We start from the raw sequence: 21,280 nt of genomic DNA on the forward strand, positions 1-21,280 counted from the left end.
CTGTGAGGAGTGTGGTGTGTTCTCCCTGTGTCTGCGTGGGTTTCCTCCGGGTGACTGTCTGTGAGGAGTGTGGTGTGTTCTCCCTGTGTCTGCGTGGGTTTCCTCCGGGTGACTGTCTGTGAGGAGTGTGGTGTGTTCTCCCTGTGTCTGCGTGGGTTTCCTCCGGGTGACTGTCTGTGAGGAGTGTGGTGTGTTCTCCCTGTGTCTGCGTGGGTTTCCTCCGGGTGACTGTCTGTGAGGAGTGTGGTGTGTTCTCCCTGTGTCTGCGTGGGTTTCCTCCGGGTGACTGTCTGTGAGGAGTGTGGTGTGTTCTCTCTGTGTCTGCGTGGGTTTCCTCCGGGTGACTGTCTGTGAGGTGTGTGGTGTGTTCTCCCTGTGTCTGCGTGGGTTTCCTCCGGGTGACTGTCTGTGAGGAGTGTGGTGTGTTCTCCCTGTGTCTGCATGGGTTTCCTCCGGGTGACTGTCTGTGAGGAGTGTGGTGTGTTCTCCCTGTGTCTGCATGGGTTTCCTCCGGGTGACTGTCTGTGAGGAGTGTGGTGTGTTCTCCCTGTGTCTGCGTGGGTTTCCTCCGGGTGACTGTCTGTGAGGAGTGTGGTGTGTTCTCCCTGTGTCTGCGTGGGTTTCCTCCGGGTGACTGTCTGTGAGGAGTGTGGTGTGTTCTCTCTGTGTCTGCGTGGGTTTCCTCCGGGTGACTGTCTGTGAGGAGTGTGGTGTGTTCTCCCTGTGTCTGCGTGGGTTTCCTCCGGGTGACTGTCTGTGAGGAGTGTGGTGTGTTCTCCCTGTGTCTGCGTGGGTTTCCTCCGGGTGACTGTCTGTGAGGAGTGTGGTGTGTTCTCCCTGTGTCTGCGTGGGTTTCCTCCGGGTGACTGTCTGTGAGGAGTGTGGTGTGTTCTCTCTGTGTCTGCGTGGGTTTCCTCCGGGTGACTGTCTGTGAGGTGTGTGGTGTGTTCTCCCTGTGTCTGCGTGGGTTTCCTCCGGGTGACTGTCTGTGAGGAGTGTGGTGTGTTCTCCCTGTGTCTGCATGGGTTTCCTCCGGGTGACTGTCTGTGAGGAGTGTGGTGTGTTACTGGCAATAAATCCAGTTCACATCCTTGTTGATACGCTTCTTGTTCATTTTATCAGCTTCAGTGACCGTAGCACTCTGTAGTTTACAGACAGTAGTCCACCTGTTGCTCTGCATACTTTATCCCTCTTTCACCCTGTTCTTCAATGCTCAGGACCCTCAGAGGACCACCTCAGAGCAGGTATGATTTGGGTGATGGATCTTTCTAAGTGCAGCAACATTTTATTTGATCATATTAACCCTTAAAATGCAAGATGTGAAGTTTTATTGGAGGTATCTTCATTAAGAGCTTTTAAAACCAGAAAAAAAAACTGAAGTAAATTCTAGAAAAAAAACAGCGTGAGGAAGTCCAGTGATGAAATGCCTTCTCCGTGTGGAGAGATGTGTGGATCGGGTTGGCTCTAAATAATGAATCAACTCTGGACACGGAGAGTGGATCCAGTTTCTATCTGTGGCTCTTTTAGCAAATCATCTGCCCATGCCTGGCGTCACACACACACTGGCTGCTTGTAGTTCCTGACACCTGTCGCCTAGTAACAGCAGTCAAGCCAACCTGCTCAGGTTATACCGCTCCGATAAAGCATTTAACCAGTGGTTAAGTGTCAGATTAAGCGTCAGAGATTGGCAGCTTCTAATATCTTTGCCATCTCACCTTCCACTGTCATTATCCGCCTGAACAGAATCATCTTTTTTTTATTTCACCAAACAATAGCAGCTTTTGGGTTTGTGGTTGTCACAGTCTCCACCATGGCTTCATCCTGAGGTTTGAAGGAGAGTCAGGGACTGTTTTGTGGAGTTGTGGGATTTGTAATTGAACATGGTTCCTGCGTAGGACTTAGTAGAACCCTCTGCATAGCTTCAGTGCACCTTGACATAGATCTCCATACCTCTATCTGCCCTGAATGGATGGATCCATTGTTCTGAGTAACATTAAAGCCTTCACTCACTGTCCATTCTCTAAGCTTCACTGACCACACAGGAGCACTTGGTACTTCCACAGTTACAGTCTGCAGTCCATCGATTGCTCTGCTTGCTGTATGAGGCTTTCAGATCTGTGTGAACCTTGCAGAAGGCTGTGTATGAACCACAAACCCCTGACCAATAGCATACCTTTGGAGGCAGCAAGGAAATGACTTAGAAATCACAAACAGCAAAGACACATGAAGTTATAGATGTTTTGCTGAAAGTTGTGAACTGCGATGGTGTAGTATCACGCCTTCCCTGTTCCTAGTGTGACATCCTCCTTTTTGAGGGTACTGAAGTGACTACTCTAACTGTGCAAATTACAATCTAAAATTATCCAGTCAGGTGATGAATTAAAGGCTCATATCCTCTGTTTATTCCCCCCTCAACTCTCCTGATACCATTCGTATAATTTCATGAACCAAATCATTTCCAGTTTATATTTACATCACCTTTCTCCAGCCTACTCTCCAACTGACGACGGTGTCTTTAAGACTGATGTGAACAAGCTCTGTTCTTCAAACATCAAACTCTAACGAGCGATGGCAGCTGGGGGGCTGTGGAGACCCCACCGTTGGGTGGTGGAGCGGTGTGTCTGTGTTCTCTGGGGCGATAGAGCTTCATCCACTGTGTTCGGGATCCAGAGCTGTTCATTTACAATCAGTTTCTGAACTTACATTTAACTGTTGAAATGTAACGTGACAGAAACCCAGATGACAGTTCGTTACTGACGTTACTGCAGCCCATGAACTATAAATAACCAGAACTCAGTAAGGAATGCTGGCTGCATTGTCCATAACTCATGTTATATGAGTCATTCTTGACCCCTTTCTCCATGAGAAAGTAGTGAGCACATAAGCTAGTCACTTGGGTCCACTTCAGAGTAGGGCTGCTACGATCATGGAAATATAACTTACGATTATTTGTCATACAAGTAAGATTTAATTATCTGTTTTTTTACCTGAGTATGTTAATAGTCCTCTATGACTAATGATGGCATAATAATGAAGGTCAGTTTATTGAGTGGTTTATTTATAAAGATGTGTAACGATATTTGACCCCTGTCCTGTTTTTAATTAAAATTGTAAGTTTGAAAACGTTATTTGCAAATTCTCAAACTACGGCTTAAACATCGGTTGTTTACCGACTAACACGATTAACACTAAGGCTACGTTCACACCGCGGGGTAAAGGCCCAGTCAGACGTGACGCGGTGTCGTTCATGTGGCTGTGAGAACACCACAAATCACATTGAATCTGACTTTTTCACATTGGATTTGGGCCACTTTCATATGATCCGTGTTCATCTGTGGAAACTCTGTCTGAACGACCAGGTCTGAGTTCATGTGACTTTTACATCACTCCGGCGCTGAGAAAACTCTCAGGACTGCGGCCCAAAGTGTATTTATTTATTTACTTTATTATTTGAGGTGTTTAGGGGGTGGAAATGACCAGGTTAAAGGATTCCTGTTTTGTAGAAACTACTGGGAAACGAAAGACCTGTGAAACTCCTGAAACCAGGTCCTATCTGTGATTTCTGAGGAGATAAAACGCGTGGAGATTTATATAAAACAAACAAGAGAAGACCACCTTTTTTTAGTCGTTCTACATCAGATTGATGTTGTTCGCGTCGATATGAAGCTGTATAACTGTGGCTCCTGGATTTAATATTAAACTCATTATGTCTGCGCTCGTCTTCTTCTCTTTTGAGACTCGTGTTGGTGAGAGACCTGGGAAATTTGAGCTTAGAGTGAAAGAAAACTCAGTTCACGTTTTAATATTTTGTAGAGTCTTTAATTAATACTGTGTTTTTAACGTAGAGCTCGTTTGGAGTAAAGACAAGGGGAGGTTTTGTGACACAGTGCTGCAGTAAAACACCAGTCCGGTCCCATTCCTTCATTTAAAAAACGAGCGTTTGGACATTTCCCTCTGGTCAGCGCCTGAAGCGTCGTTCTTTGTGCGTGACGCTCAGTTTAGGAGCGTGATCTGTTCACACTGATGTCAGATATAGGTCACTTTACACAGACTGTGTGAACAGCAGAACTGATTTGGTCACTTTTACCTGTTGTGGGAACGTAGCCTAAGATCCTCGCCCGAGAGCCTCTGGAAGAGCCAGGATGCTGCTGGGTGGGTGCTTTGGTTGATGGAGTGTATGGAGTGTCAGTCCAGTGGTGACACTGAGGGGTTTAAAAAAACTCCAGCAGCACTGCTGTGTCTGATCCACTCTACACCAGCACAACACACACTAACACACCACCACCACGTCAGTGTCACTGCAGTGCTGAGAATGATCCACCACCACATCACACCTGCTCTGTGGGGGTCCTGAGCGCTGAGGAACTGGAGGAAGTGGAGGCAAACAAAGTACACAGAGCAACAAATGGACTACGGTGTGTAATTGTAGATCTACGGCATGCTCCTGTGTGGTCAGTGGAGCTGAAAAATGTACAGTGTGTGTGTTTATGTAAGTTTATAGTTGCACAGCTCTAGCCCTGTGTTGCTGCCCCCCCCCCCCCCCCAAGCTTTTTCTAAAAAGAGGGGCAACCACAGGACCACCCATTATTTCTCTGAGCACAGCAGTGATGCTGGAGTGGTTTGGCAGTAAATGTGCAGCTTCTATTTGTGTGTCAGACGCAGCAGTGTTGCTACGCTATTTAAACCTGTGTACACTTCTTGGCAACTTTATTAGAAACCCCTCCATTATGGTTCCAATGTGCTGACTGTAGCTTATCTATTGTCTTAGTCATCTTCTAGCTTTTCATCAGCGGTCAGCATCTGACAGTGGAGCCACTCTTAGCTGGATATTTTTGGTTCGCCATCTCTTCTCATCCTAGCAGTGAGACAGAGGTGGAAGAAAGGTTGAAAAACTATTCCTTGGATCAAGATGGTCACAGATTATTGTTTACGCTCCTTTACTACTTCCGTGGACACAGGGAGAACACACCACACTCCTCACAGACAGTCACCCGGAGGAAACCCACGCAGACACAGGGAGAACACACCACACTCCTCACAGACAGTCACCTGGAGGAAACCCACGCAGACACAGGGAGAACACACCACACTCCTCACAGACAGTCACCCGGAGGAAACCCATGCAGACACAGGGAGAACACACCACACTCCTCACAGACAGTCACCCGGAGGAAACCCACGCAGACACAGGGAGAACACACCACACTCCTCACAGACAGTCACCCGGAGGAAACCCACGCAGACACAGGGAGAACACACCACACTCCCCACAGACAGTCACCCGGAGGAAACCCACGCAGACACAGGGAGAACACACCACACTCCTCACAGACAGTCACCCGGAGGAAACCCACGCAGACACAGGGAGAACACACCACACTCCCCACAGACAGTCACCCGGAGGAAACCCACGCAGACACAGGGAGAACACACCACACTCCCCACAGACAGTCACCCGGAGGAAACCCACGCAGACACAGGGAGAACACACCACACTCCTCACAGACAGTCACCCGGAGGAAACCCACGCAGACACAGGGAGAACACACCACACTCCTCACAGACAGTCACCCGGAGGAAACCCACGCAGACACAGGGAGAACACACCACACTCCTCACAGACAGTCACCCGGAGGAAACCCTGCGCTGGACTTGTGTTTATGTGAGAGCACAAAGACGAGGTTAAACACATCAAAACAGACACAACGAGCGCAGAGAAATAAGAGCACTGAGTAAAAACGGAGAAGAAAGAGAACCAGAGCTTCTCTTCACTGCTGTGCGCTCGGGTCGGAGTGAACAGTGAGCGGCTCAATATTATTTAAAGGAACAGGTGCTGATGAAACTGAATGATGATTCTGTTCTGAACAGGGAGAACGCTGCTGTAGTGTTTGATCTTTATGATGTTTTGACTATAGCGGGTCACAGGCGTGTCATCAAGATCCAGCACTGTGTTCACTTGTGGAAAAGAGGTAGAATATTTGCTTTTTAGGAGTCATTAAGAGAGTGATTAAACATTGCACAGCCACTTGCTGATTTTACCGGCAACAAAAGTAAACTAATTACTTAAGTCAGATATTTAGTGCTTGAACAACACCTGGAAGCTGGATGTGGCCTCAGTGGAACTACTGGAGTGTTCATGTTGAAGCAAAATGTTTGCAGCCTGCACATTAAATATATATTTGCAGAAAATGCTGAATTTGGGAGCTCCTGCGTGGTGTAAACATCCATCACAAGCACCTTGACAGGTAGTGTGTGATCCCTGGTGAGGACATAGCCATCCAGGTCTCCCTCCCCACCATCATTCAGTGTGATGCAAGCCTCTGGTAAATCCCCAGGGATAGTTTTCCACCTCTCCAAATATCGGTCTAAGAGAATGGTTTTCCATTTCTGCGTTTCTCAATCCATCTAAACCCAAACCGACTGTGGCCCACTGACTTATATCACACAAACATTTACCCAGCAAACAGAAGCTGAGAACACAGCAGCATTACGGGAGAATGCAGTGGAAATAAAAATGTGAGAACAGAGCTACACACACCTGAACAGAGCTACATACACACACACACACACCTGAACAGAGCTACATACACACACATACACACACACACCTGAACAGAGCTACATACACACACACACACACACCTGAACAGAGCTACATACACACACACACACACACACCAGAACAGAGCTACACACACACACACACACACACCTGAACAGAGCTACATACACACACATACACACACACACCTGAACAGAGCTACATACACACACACACACACACCAGAACAGAGCTACACACAGGGTCTGGCTGCAGATGTGCACTCACAGCCTCACTTGCACTACTGGCCTGTTCATGTCACCAGTGCACTCTGTGCCACGGAAAATGTATTACATTGTGTGTGTTGATGTTTGTAGAACACGTGTGTTACCAGTGGGACACAGCCCGTCAGACAGAGTACACTGATCAAAGCAATGTATTCAGAAACAAATACATTCATTTTTATTTCATGGTTTCTGACTTAGGCAGCCCACTGAATACTGGGTGTTCCTGTTTCACAGTGTGTGAGTTGGTGGACTCCTCATAAGCACATTAATGTGAACATGCACAGAATAAATCATTTTTTCATGTTTATAATAATAGTTTTTATGTTTTTTCCTATCATATAGTGTGGAGTTTCCTTTGGAATAGAAACAGTGGCCTTGCGCGTTCTGTGTTATGTCTCTAGGAAGCGAATGTGAAATCTCGGAGTTTCTTTGCTCAAATATTTCAGTGGAGTTCACTACTCACTTTCTCCCCCGTGGCATCCCCATCTCTGCAACATTAGCGCTAAACAGCAGCAAACAAACAGTCCCACTGCTGTAATTAGCCTGATTACACAGAGGCTGCACTCGGCGCGATTACACATCATTAATTTCGACCTTACAGTTCTCTTAATTAAATCGCGCGTCACACCGTGTCTCTCCCAAACATAGTTAGCACACTTTAGACACCTTTATTTACTCATTTGCTTGCTTACTTATCCGTTGTGCTTTCGCTTAAAGTGAATTATGCCTCGTGAGACGGTCAGCGATGCGGACGTCTCCATCAGCAGGATCCTGGGGATTTTTCTTGACTGCAGATGTCCCTGATGAACTGAGACGTCTCTGTAGCTGCAGCTGAAGCCTCTGTCTCGCCTCTCAGCTCAATGCATAAATCATATTCCTTATCCATCTTTAATGTCGTCGATGTAAAGCCCCTTGCCTCAGGTGATACTCTACGCTGTGAGGCTTTGTGTAGGTCTTTGAAGGTGCATTAATTGAACAAAAAATGCCTTTCTTTATTTTAGACATTTCTCACCCTAGATTAGACTCACCCTTTATTTGTGAAGAGGACATGTTCCCTTCCAGTTCAACAGGTGAACGCAGTTCCTAATCATATGTTTATCACCTGCTTTGGTTAAAATACCAAAAAGTATTTTGGTTAAAGACTTTCAGCACCTGTTCCTTTAAATGATAACGAGCCGCTCGCTGTTCACCCCGACCCCGAGCGCACAGCAGTGAGGAGCGAGGAGCAGAAGCTCTGGTTTTTAATCGTTTTCACTCTGTTTTCTTTCTCCTCCGTTCTTGTTTTCTCCGTTTTTACTCAGTGCTCTTATGTGTTTTGCTGTTTTTAACCTTGTCTTTGTGCTCTCACATAAACATGGGTCCAACGCTGTGATTGGAGCACCTCAGACGAGGGGGCGGGGCAATTCTAAACTCTGCAGTTATGTACTTCATCGTTTGTCATTCATTGTAAAACTTACAACATTTTAGTCCCTATGTAACTAATCTGTGGCAGTAAACAAATGCAATCACACACACAACCACACACACACACACACACACACATTAGTGCACTAGGGGCAGTGAACATGCATACACTCAGGGGGTTAGGTGCTGTGCTCATGGGCTCTTCAGTGGTGGATGTTGAAGGAGGAGACAGTGCTGTTCCTTCACTTTCGTTTCCTGTTGGTCACAGTGATGGTCACACTGAGTGTTCCGGCCTGAGCCCTGTTCTCTACACATTAGTCCATAGTTGCCCTCCCCATAAGGAGCACAATAATCAAATGGCACATTGTATCCTATGTTTTCTGACTTCCCAGAGAACAATGACTGGGTTCACATTGTGTTGGTGGTTGGACTGTGGCGTTTGATCCTTGTGGTGTTTTGTATAAAGCATGTCACACATGTTTAATTGAGACCCCAGGACTGTGTTCACTTGTGAGTGAAGAGATAAATATTACTTCAAGCAATATTACTACATTTTTATTGCCGTTAGTTAGTTTATAGAAATGGGAAAGTTTAAAGATAATAAAGGCCATTAATAATTAATAATTAGATAATTTAGGCCCAGTTTTGTAAGAAATGTGGCAGTGCCGTGTTTGGGAGGGGCTGGGTGCCCAAAAATGGTGTTCCCGCACCTTTTTTTTTTGTTATTTCATGACTGTTTTTAGCTGATTTAGGGGAAGTTTTCATGCAGTAGCATGGCTCGTGGGTTGTGTGCATGGGTGTGTGTGATGATTGACACGAGCAGAGAAATATCCACCGTTAGGGAGCTGTGTGTAATGGTGGATAAGGGCTCTGCAGGTTCCGTCATACACCAAGCTCAAACACACTGTTCACTCACTTGCTCCTTTCAGCCTAGTGTCCTAGTAAGGGCACTTAAATAAGGGCTGTTTGCTACAGTACGGCTGTGTCTTTTGTGTTATTTACCCCCCTGTGGTGGCATCATGAGTCCCATGCTGTATAGGAAAGTCATGCAGATCCCATTGTTATAAAGAATAGGTGTGATATGGTCTCTCTGTGTTTGTGTGTGTGTGTGTGTGTGTTTCTGCAGTGTGGAGAAGGTGCAGGTGATGTGGAGCGAAGGTTCTGGCGGTTCTGGCGGCAGGATGACGTTGGCCAAGCTGTTCCTCTCTTCCTTCCTCCTACACACACTCAGTGAAGGTAACACACACACACACACAACAGAACTGACATTCACAGTTGAGTTCCCTACTTTAGCCTCTGCAGCCTCTGCATTAACTCTGTCCACCTCTCCTTGTCCTTTTCTATTTCTCCCCATCCTCCTCCGCCTCGCTTCTTTTGTTCGTCACAGCAACATCTCATTACTTCTTCTTTTTTTTTTTCTCCCTGTCGTCCTCTCATCCTGTCTCACTCGCTCAATCAACTTTTTTTCCTGCGAGTCTGTCACTCAGTCTTCACTCTAGCGCTCAGGCTAGGTCAATACTCAGCCTTTTCCACGCCGTGTGCTGTGTAAACACACGGAGCGACGCTGTGACGGAGCTTCGAGACGGACGCTAGACACCTCCAATCACGCGGCCGGGGACAGTCGCCGCGCTGAGTTATCAACGCCATGCCACCATCACTTTACATCGCTCTGAATGGCTTTCTAATGCTCCCACCTTCGTGTCTGTCCTCCGCTCGCTCTCTGTCTCTTCCTCTTTAACTTTTAGACGTTCAAGAGTCATCACCGTGATTTTGATTCCTGCTTACACAAGATAATTACATAAATAACCAAATGCGCTTCTCATTGGTGAAGACTTTGCACTAGATACTGGAACAGGGGAAGATTTGTTGTCCATGTAGAACAGGGCCTTCACATACTGAGGTTAGATGATTAGTTCCTGATTATAAACATCACTCCAAATCATCCCAGGAATATTGACTGGATCCGCAGTGACCTTAGGGTGAAAAGCATGTATCTGCATTTTTGTGTATGTCCACAAACTTTTGGCCACACAGTTTATTCCACTAATGTACAGATGCCATTCTGTTTTTTCCCAGATGTCAGTCAGTTTGAGGCAAAGACGTAAACGTTCCTCAGGAATCTGCACTGAGTTACGCTACTGTTTTCAGATGTTTTCTCATCATTTGCTGCTCTCCGGTCGTTATTGCTCTGGAAAATGTTCTAATGTGTTAAAGAAGTGGTATGCTACGTTTATAAACAAACCAGAGAACACTTTCCCAGCAACTGTAGACTTCCCTTTAATGAGTTCAGTGTGAGAAATAATTAATAGATAATTAATGTGATTTTGAAGGTTTAAACTAAAACTATCCTCCTCAGACTCTGTTGCTGCTCTTTGTCTTTCGCCCTTTTCTCTCTATCTTGTTTTCAAGCTTTCTTTCTTTTTTCTTTCTTTCTTATAATCCACAATCTCTCTCTCACACTCTCTCACTCTCTCTCTCTCTCTCTCACTCTCTCTCACTCACTCCCTCTCTCTCTCTGTCTCTCTCTCTCTCCCTCTCACTCACACTCTCTCTCACTCACTCTCTCTGTCTCTCTTTCTCTCTCTCTCTCTCTCACTCACACTCTCACTCTCACTCTCTGTCTCTCTCTCTCACTCACTCAGTCTCTCACTGTCTCTCTCTCTCTCTCACTGTCTCTCTCTCTCTCTCTCACTCACACTCTCTCTCTCACTCTCTCTCTGTCTCTCTCTCTCTCTCACTCTCTCTCTCTCGCTCTCACTCACTCACTCACTCACACACTCTCTCTCTCGCTCTCTCACTCACTCACACACTCTCTCTCTCTCTCCCTCTCTCTCTATGCTATGGGGAAAGTGCTTTTGTGCTTATTATTTCTCTGTGATTGTTAAGGGCTTTGCGGCCTTGTGGCTTTGTGGAAAATCAAGAGAAATTAGAAAACACCACCAGCTCAGCAGAGAGAGAGAGAGAGAGAGAGAGAGAGAGAGAGAGAGAGAGAGAATTGGAAATACAGAGGGAGTGAGAAAAAAGGACAGCAGCGAAGCAGTGGGAATCAGAATGAGAGATAGGATGAAAGATTGATAAAACAAGGAGTAACACAGGGAATGAGAGAGAGATAACGAGCGACAGAGGAGAGAGAAGAAAGAGAGGAATGCAGAGAGTGGGGAACGAAAGATAGGAAAAGAATGAGGGAGGGGAGCCACATCACCTTTTACAAAAACTGCCATCATAATTACAGAGCAAAAGGCAAGGGAGAAAGAAAGATGAGGATAAGTAACAGAGAGAGCGAGCGATGAGGGCAGACAGAGAGAGAGAGAGAGATGGAGAGATGATGACAGTGTGAGGGAAGCTGTGTGCGGTAGCTGCATAATGAGAAGTGATGAGTTTGTGAAGATGTGAAGAGATGTGATCAAACACAAGAGCCACTCCACTGACTCTCATATCAGCTCAGTCAGAAACCCCTCCACACACACACACACACACTGTATCATTACTCAATCACCATTTATTAACATGTCTCATGAAGTGCTCTTAGAACAGACCGGCGTTTTTATGATTATTTTATTTAAATATTTTTGTTAACCATTAGAAGTCAGAGATTATTACTGAAGCTTAGATGTGGCTTTTTAATCTAAATACACAGCCGCAGGAATAATTACATACTAACATCGTTATATTTAAATTATCTGCAGCTTCTCAGTATTCTGGCTCATTTCTCTGAGTAGTAATAAGCATACTACTACTACTATTACAACCACAACTACTACCACCACCACTGATAACAGAGAAGGCAAGGCAACTTCATTATAGAGCACCTTTTGTACACGATGGCAATCCATAGTGCTTTACAGAACACTACAGAAGAATTAAACTCATATTATATGATAAACTCACTTTTTGCATGCTTTTGTATTTTTACTTGTGTCTCTTCTGTTCCTATAAACACTCTACGAGTCAGTTGAGAGATTTTGGCGCCAGAAATCACATGCTTCTACAAGCCGGTTGGATGGCTCCCTTATTGTGACATCACAATAAGGAAATAGAACCGCACTGGCACCACCCCTCACCTGTGTAAACATGGGATGGAGCTAATTTGCCTAAAAGTGACAGCGCCCTTAAACGGCTTGTTCTGAAAGGGACTGAGCTGGAGATCTCTCTTCATGAACATGTGTGTAGCCCAGAGACCTGCTCTAACTTGTTTAAAAGGAGTATGATGTGTCCATTTTAAAAGATTCAAATAAAACATTAAATGCTATTAAAATGGACTTAAAACGAATTAAAATCTAAAAGATATAATACTGGTTTCCTCCGGGTGCTCCGGTTTCCTCCCACAGTCCAAAAACACACGTTGGTAGGTGGATTAGAGACTCAAAAGTGTTCGTAGGTGTGAGTGTGTGTGTGAATGTGTGTGTGTGTGTGTGTTGCCCTGTGAAGGACTGGCGCCCCCTCCAGGGTGTACTCCCGCCTTGCGCCCAATGATTCCAGGTAGGCTCTGGACCCACCGCGACCCTGAACTGCATAAGGGTTACAGATAATGAATGAATGAATGAAGATATAATACTGCAATAAAAGAAAATACATCAGTTCACACAGCCACTCCTTCTACCCATGTGTGTGTTTGGACTGTGGGAGGAAACTGGTGCACCTGTAGGAAACCCACAAAATCACAGGAAAACACCTTCACCTATCACAGACAGTGACGTAAGGAGAGGACTAAACCCACATCCCCCAGAACCTGGAGCTTTGTGGCTGTGGCACTGCCTCTTTTTCCTTTTAATAATTATCTTAGCAAAAATTAGGGATTGGTGTTAAACTGGAACAGATAAAGGAGAACCAAGTTCAAGAGTCTATATTTGAGCTGTATTCAAGGACACAGTGAAGTAGCATCTTCCTCAGAACCAGTGGAAGAACCTTTGAGAAGAACCAGGGCTCAAAAGGGGAACTCATCCTCCTCTGGTCGGCACCGGAGCAAAACAAATAAAGATCAGTGTAGAAACAGAGAGCGGTGTAGGAGCGAATGCCCGTAACAAACTGGAAGAGAAATTAAGAGATCGTAAAAATCATGTGATCATTTATGGTTCCAAGTAAGACTCGATCCGCTTCTTAAACCCATACACTGACTCTTTAAACCCACACCCACACACACTTCACGAGCTCTTCACAGGAGTCAGGAACTGAACATATCACACTGGTGTTACTGTGAGACAGCGAATGATCTATGATAGAGCAGACCAAACGAGCCTCACAGTCAGAAGAGGAACTCATTCAGCCAATCAGACGCAAGCTCCTGATTTCGTAGTCGTCCTGTTGACTCCTCCCATATCATCAAGCAGTTTCTAAAGTGCAGCCAATACAGAGTGATACACCAAATCTCTTAATGGAGTTTAGAGCACGTCTGGCACGGGGAACCAACAGCGCCCCCCACAGTTTAGTTCCACTGGACTATTTGGAGACCCCTAGGTTAAAGGAGAAATCTGTAATACCAACAAGGATGACATGGTTGTCATTTTAGGAGGCAGATCTTTGCTGATTTACAGAATTCGTGTTCGAACATTCCACCTTAAATGTGTCCAAGTCTCATTTATTCGCCAGCTCCTTGAACTCTGTTTTAATTGAAGAGCTGGAGATGGCGCTAACTTCTGAAACTTTTTAAAGCTGCTGTTATTCCACTTTAAACACACAAACCAGTTGTACACCATTTCACTAAACATTTACCTACATAAGTAAAATGCACAGATTGAAATGCCCTCGTTTTACCTGTGTTTACAAGCCTTTACCTTCTAGGCTGGTGTTATTGTCTCATGTTCAGGAAAGAAATTAGCCTCTGGCTCAGTCTCGGTCACTGTGCCGCTTCTAAGCTGCCTCTATATTTCAGACACAAGGCTATTATTTCCTCTTGTTTTACTTCATCTCTGGAGAACTTTAGAAAGTCACTGAGGCTTTGTGGGGGTCGGTAAAATCTAACATTATCTCTGTTCACTTCATATCCGCAAAGCGCTATGTTTGTGGACCTGGCAACCCGGTGGGCTGGGACTGCAATGTGATTGGACAGAGGGTGGGATCTCACGATGAAATTGCAGTAGAGCTATGATCTCACACTCTGGACATTTTATGACTAAGTACAGACTGCTCCTTTAAGAACCCCTCTTTAGAATGTGACCCCTCCGGCACATTTCTAACGCCTCTAAAGGCCAACAGCAGATTAAAGGAGTAGACTGTGGACACCAATCATGTCACACCTGTGGTCCGTAGACTCCCAGATCTGCCTCTTTCAGTGACCTACGAGTGGGCAGTGACAGATGAGCATTTACACCATGTTTTTTTTGGTCTGTGACGTGTGCAGTGTTATCCTCAGTGATGTTAATGAATTAGTTCTGTAATTAACACAGAGTGAGGTTCTGCAGTGGATCAGTTTCTGTTACTGTTCCTTATTGTGCTGTGAATCGTCTTGTTTTTATTCTTTTTTCCTCATTTTTCCTTCAGCATCCCTCTGCATCAAACAGCACTTCAAGCACGGAGACACGGGCACACACACACACACACACACACACACACACACACACTCTCACTCACATACGTACCCTCCTGCGGCGCGGCAATGTCTCTATGGCCCACTGCCCGAAGGCTTGATCAAAGCACTGCTGCTTTGTAGGCTGATCTTTCTGACAAAACAGCTTGTCTCCCACTGCCCCTGAAAAGCAGATGACACCAGAGACAGAGAGAGAGAGATAGAGAGACACAGAGAGAGAGGGGGATGAGCAGAGAGTGGAAAGCAGATGAAAGTGAGAGAGACAGACAGGGATGGGAGAGAGAGAGAGAGGGGCTAAAGCAGGCCAAATTCAGTGTTTAATGTGTACTGCATGTAGAACACATGTTCAGAACGATTGATGGTGTTTCCCTGTCACAGTCAAAACACACACACACACACACTCTCACTCAAATTAGCACACTCATTGTGCAGTCACTCTTTCTCACTGATCAACAACACAGTGTGTGATTTAGGATTCCGTTTTGTGTCTCATCAGATTTTTGGCACACAGCCTGTGTGTGTGTGTGTAAAAAGGCACATTCTGAAGTGTAAAGCTCAGTTGTACATAATTAATCTACAGAGGCTGAAGTCAGTGTGTGAAGGAGGATGCAGTGTGGCTGAGTTTAGACAGTAGTTGGTTAAAGAAATACTGCAGAGAAGAATCTAACTTACGTAAAGTTTTTTAAACCCACACATGCCCATGTTTTCATTGGCTGTGTCCCAGCTGTGTACTACAGTGATCCTATCCACTGTTATACTATGTACTGTCCTTAAAGGAGTTCAGAAAGCTAGTGCACAGTGTGTTTTAAACATACTACACCTTTTATTACTAACAAGACGTGATGAACCATTGCTATGAAAACGCACGTCATCCGTCAGCTGTAACCCGAATACCTCCCTCCACACTGCGTAGCGCACACTGTGGGTCATAAAATACGTATCTGCACTGTTTAGAGAGTAGGACACTATTTGAGACAAAGCCAATGTTTTTCAGACGTGAAAAGCTCCTCCCGTTGTCTCTCCCATTGGACAGCGGTGTCCATCAAAACCGTACTCAAAAATCCACTGGTTCTAAGTATGCACTGGGGATTCAACTTCGACACGAGTAACTACACTAACCCCTACACACTCAAACACTAGTTAGAACAGTGTTGGGGTGCAGCTGCTGTGTAGACACCCTTTAACACACCCACATGTATCCACTCTAGAGTCCTGCTCTTTAATCACAAAAGTGTGCCTTTGTCTTGCCCACATATCCGTAGTGTAGCCCCGCCCCTGTAATATGCTCTTGTCCACCATGTAGCTCCGCCCCTTTTTAATTATGCCAGTGTCTACTCGATAGCTCAGAAAAATCAGATTTTTTTTTTTTTTTTTTTATAGATTTTTCTGAGTTTTGTTTGTTTCTGTTTTTCTGTTTCTCTTTACTCTGAACTCTTACTCTGAAACATCAGTTCCCATGCATCCTGCCTCCATCTCTGCAGCATTAGAGCATGCACCTTTGTGTCTGTGGAGCTGTAATGTAAAGACACACTAACAGGCTTTGAGGAGAACACTAACTGCACAGTTCTGCTACGTTACATAACAGATGCTTGCATTGGTTAGCTTTGAAATGAATTATAGAGAGAGAGAGAGAACAATTATTCTTTCTTGCTTTATGTATGTGTCTGTGGGTAAAAATGTGCTTCTATAACACACCCCAATAATCTGTACACTCTCTTTGTTTTGCAGCTTTTAACCGACCTCCACAGTTTCAGAATTACTTCTTCAATTCGTACCTGCTGATCTATGAGAACACTGCAGTCGGTGAGTCTCTGAGACCTCAAACACACACACACACACACACACACACACAGAGCAACTGGCACCTGGAGCTCACATCTCAGCATTTACCTATAAGCTGTACTGGAAATGTAAAATTGAACCCTTTCTTCTTGGGATTTCAGCGAACAGGTATTAGTTAATTATGACTCTCTCTCTATTTCTATCTCTCTGTGTGTGTGTGTGTGTGTGTGTGTGTGTGTGTGCGTGTGCATTTTCAGTATAAAAATGTCCTGATATAGTAGGAAAATAAACATCCTATACCTACATGCACGACATAGGATTATTTTCTTACACAAATAAATTGTAAATAAATACATTTCAAAGATGTGAGAAAGAGAGTGAGAGAGAGACAGAGAAAGAGAGTGACTAAGAGACAGAGTGAAAGAGAGAGAGAGAGAGATGCTTAGCACATGTTGATGCTGCGCTAGTTTGATTTTCAGACAGGTGCAGTGTCTCAAGGGAGTAAAGTGTGTGTGTGTGAGAGACCTCCTTATAGAGGTTTAAAGAGCAAATAGAAACTGACAAAGGGGGATGCGACCAGGTCACAGACCATGAATAATTCTCATCACCTCTCCTGTCTTCATCCTTCCCCCTCTCCTCTCTCCTAGTCCTCTCATCCCCTCTTCTTTTGCCCCTTCTTCTAGGACACTTTGCAGACTGCTCACTCACTCTTTGGCTTGTTCTTGTATCACTCCCTCCCCAGGTCCCCCCCCCCCTCTCTTTCTCTCTCTCTCTCTCTCTATCTCTCAGCCTCTATGCTCCCACCCCTTCCCTCCATTTCAGCAGTTTACGGATGACTTCGATGATTGACAAGGCAATTTGAAAGTGTCAGGTTTTTCTTCACCTTGCCCAGTGTTGTCATGAGCACCAAATTAAAAAAGATATATCTGGTTTAGCTGATAGAAAGCTCTGTTTTTTTTACCCCTCTCTCTCTCTCCTTTGACCACAGTTCTACCACTCACCCTCTCCTTGCATTTCTCAGAGCTACTGCACTTTTCTTTGTCGCTCTTTTGCCTGAATATTGTGTGTGTTTAACCTCTACTGGACCCTGACGGCCTGTGTGTGGACACGCACCTTTTACTAACGGTTGCTGTAGTGGTTAACCTCAGTGACCTTAACACTGCAGCCCAGGGTTCGGCTCTTCATCATGACATTTTCTGAGACTGTGGAGGACAGCTGCTGTGTTCAAATGATGTTCATTCATTCATTCATTATCTGTAACCCTTATCCAGTTCAGGGTCGCGGTGGGAACACACCCTGGAGGGGGCACTAGTCCTTCACAGGGCAACACACACTCACACACATTCACTCACACACTCACACCTACGGACACTGTTGAGTCGCCAATCCACCTACCAACGTGTGTTTTTGGACTGTGGGAGGAAACCGGAGCACCCGGAGGAAACCCATGCAGACACAGGGAGAACACACCAACTCTACCAACAACTACCTGCTGCGCCACCGTGCCGTCCGTTCAAATGATGTTGTAAACTAAAAATGAACAGAAATGGAGATACATGATTTTCATTGGAAAGTGACGAAATAATAATTGTATCTTTAGCCTCTAGGTATCATCTCATCTCACCTCACTGTCATCGAACATCATACTTTAATTCATCTCACCTAATCTCTTCACATCTCTTCTCATATCTTCTCATCCCTTATCTCTTTTCTTCTACTCTCTTCTTATTTCATCTCATCTCATTTCTTCTCTTCTTTTCTCTTCCCTTTTCTCTTCTCTTTTCTTCCACTCTCTTCTTATTTCATTTAATTTCATCTCATCTCTTTGCCTCACTTCTTCTCTTCTCATCTGCTCTCTTCTCTTCTCAACATCATTTCTCAACATCTGTTGTCTTCTCAACATCTTCTCTTTTCTCTTTTTTCTCTTCTCATCAAGCCTTTTTTCTTCTCTTCTCATCCCATCTTTTCTATTCTCATTCCATATTCTCTCTTCTCTTCTCTTCTCTTCCATTTTCTTTTCTTCTCATCCCATCTTCTTCTCTTGTCTTGTCTATTCTTGTCTTCTCTTCTCCTTCTTCTCTTCTCATCCCATTTCCCTCTTTTCTTCTTGTCTTCTCTTCTCCTCACCTCTTCTCTTGTCTTCTCTTCTCATCCCGTCTCGTCTCTTCTCTTCTCAACACATCTTGTCTTCTCTTCTCTTCTCATCCATCTTCCTTTTTCTCTTGTCTTCCCTTCACTACTTTTCTTTTGTCTTCTCGTCTCTTCTCATCCCATCCTCCCTCTTCTCTTGTCTTCTCTTTTCTTTTCTCTTCTCTTGTCTTGTCTTCTCACCTTCCCTTTTCTCTTGTCTTCTCTTCTCTTCACTACTTCTTTTGTCTTCTCATCTCTTCTCTTCTCATCCCATCCTCCCTCTTGTCTTCTCTTCTCTTCTCTTTTCTTATCTCTTCTCAACCCATATACCCTTTTCTCTTCTCTTCTGTTCTCTTAAATTGCTGCCAGTAACTACATACTCTGAAGGATTTAAAGGCTTATCTTTCACCTGCAGCAGAGTCACCCTGCCCTCTGTGTCTCACTCGCTGTCCTCTCTGCCCTGCCTCTCTCTGATTGGTGGCCGGAGCTGCCAGCTGTGTCTGATTGGCTGGTGATGATGGCTTATTCAGGGAGGGGTGTGTGCTAATGGACACTAACAATTTGTCAGCGTTATAGTTTATTAGTGTCGCAGATGTCCTCGCCCAGGAGGACTTCCAGAACATCCAACACATGACAGCCCAGTCAATCAGCCTGTGTGTGTGTGTGTGTGTGTGTGTGCTTCAGTGTTACTTGTGCATGTCAAAGGTTTCAGAAGTAAATGTATTCTGTGTATATGCTTTCACACTACTTATGTATCTTAACACAAAAACCCTCACACTGACATATTTATCATACCTTGTCATGATATCTGTTTATGTTGTTTATGTTAAAGGATTCAAGTGTGTGTGTGTGTGTGTGTGTGTGTTTTTTCTATATAATGTAATATATGAGATTTTATAACCATAAATATGTGGTTAGAAACAGATGTAAAAAGTGGACTTTTACATGTTTTCGTGGCCATTTTTACACACCCTGTGTGTTGACAACATGTGCACAACATGTAAATATGCTTGTGAAACTCTAAATGTGTGTGTTATGTTAAATTCTTGCCTGTGTTCACATTACACACTTACACTTCTGCCTGAGTCCTGCTGCAGTAGCTTATCATCCACGCAATTTATTACTCTCTCTCCTTTCCATTCTCCGTATATTCCAGCGAGACCGCTGTGTTTGCTCACTAACGAATTGGCAAGTGACTTCATTAGACTAATTAGTCAATTAGCTAACAGTAGCAGATGCATTCATCTGTTGAAATGACAAAATACTTCAGGTCTGCATGGCGTCAAGTAAAGGGCATTCTGGAGATAAGCATAATGCTAGTTTAACTACACCCTCCAACTTCGCCAGTTGCTACTTTTGGACCTTAATCACTGCATGAGCCAAAATGACACTGCGGGAAAGAGTCACTGCGGACAGGGCTTGACGCTCTTGATGTGAGCTGATAGATCAATGAGAAGCTTTTTTTTTGCCATAAGACAATGTGAAGTTTAACAAGGTTTGTTCACCCACCTGCTGCTTGTCTTGTTACTTGTGCTGCTTCTGCATTTTCAGACACAGGGAGGATTCCGTGTGGTAGGGGGAGAGAACGGAATGCTATTATGCTTCCCATGATACACCTGTGCTGTGTCATTAATTAATTCATTTAAACAGCAACATTTTCTTCCCCTTTTCAACAAGTGAAGACAGTACTGGATCTTAATGAGACGTCTGTGACCTGCTGTAGTCAAAATACCACAAGCACACCCCCTGTGTAAACAGCCCTGTTCAGAACGCCCGCTTTCAGCACCTGTTCCTTTAAATGATAATGAGCCGCTCGCTGTTCACCCTGACCCCGAGCGCACAGCAGTGAGGAGCAAGGAGCAGAAGCTCTGGTTTTTAGCCGTTTTCACTCTGTTCTCTTTCTTTTCTTTTCCTGCTTTCTCTGTTTTTACTCAGTGCTCCTATTTCTCCGCACTCATTGTGTCTGTTTTGTTGCGTTTAACCTCATATTTCAAAAGAAATATAAGTATGAATCACTGACCCATTTATCCGAATAATGTTTGTAAACAGAGCTCTGATTGTCTGTGTCAGATAGTAGAGGAATTCAGGCAGGTCTCAAATAACACCAAAAATCTGTCCCACTCTCGGTGCAGGGACAGCGGGGTCATATTTTTTTACACTGTAAACAGGGGATAAAAGTAAGACAAAATATAATGTGGCTTGTGATTTTGGTTTCTTACACTACAACAAAGCATGAGTGAAATAACAGGATTCCTGAAGCTTGTGTTTGACTCTTCAGTCACCAGAGCAGACAAATGTATTGGAGGCTAACATGCTAACAGTTTTGCATTCAGTTCTATGACAGAAATGCAAATATGGCTAACAGCAGATAATGGTCTTTTTAAACACAGTGGAAACTCTACATACTCTCTACATAGGGAGATAAGCTGTGTATGAGATACATTTATCCATCCTTTCCTTCTGTAAACATTAGAGCTGCACTTTAAACCCAGACAGTACCCAATGTTGCGCCCACGCCAAAATAAACCATGGGACTGCAACCCATGGATAGAGACCATATCCATTGTTCTGTGGTGTTACTAGCTTTGTCCCTCAGCCATGCTTTTTTTATTT

At 44.6% G+C, this 21,280-nt stretch overlaps 1 protein-coding gene across 2 annotated transcripts in view; it reads left to right on the plus strand.

Moving 5' to 3' along the window:
- cdh23 (cadherin-related 23) overlaps positions 1 to 21,280 on the plus strand; it is a 422,443-nt gene that overhangs the window by 41,166 nt on the left and 359,997 nt on the right. For both annotated transcript variants that reach the window (XM_066679568.1, XM_066679567.1), the window contains exons 2-3: positions 9,359 to 9,468; positions 16,484 to 16,558. In XM_066679568.1, the coding sequence (XP_066535665.1) occupies positions 9,378 to 9,468; positions 16,484 to 16,558 (166 nt within the window). In that variant the 5' untranslated portion in view covers positions 9,359 to 9,377. The remainder of the gene's footprint in view (positions 1 to 9,358; positions 9,469 to 16,483; positions 16,559 to 21,280) is intronic.

Source organism: Hoplias malabaricus, chromosome 8 (assembly GCF_029633855.1).
Source record: "Hoplias malabaricus isolate fHopMal1 chromosome 8, fHopMal1.hap1, whole genome shotgun sequence".
Lineage (NCBI taxonomy): Eukaryota > Metazoa > Chordata > Actinopteri > Characiformes > Erythrinidae > Hoplias > Hoplias malabaricus.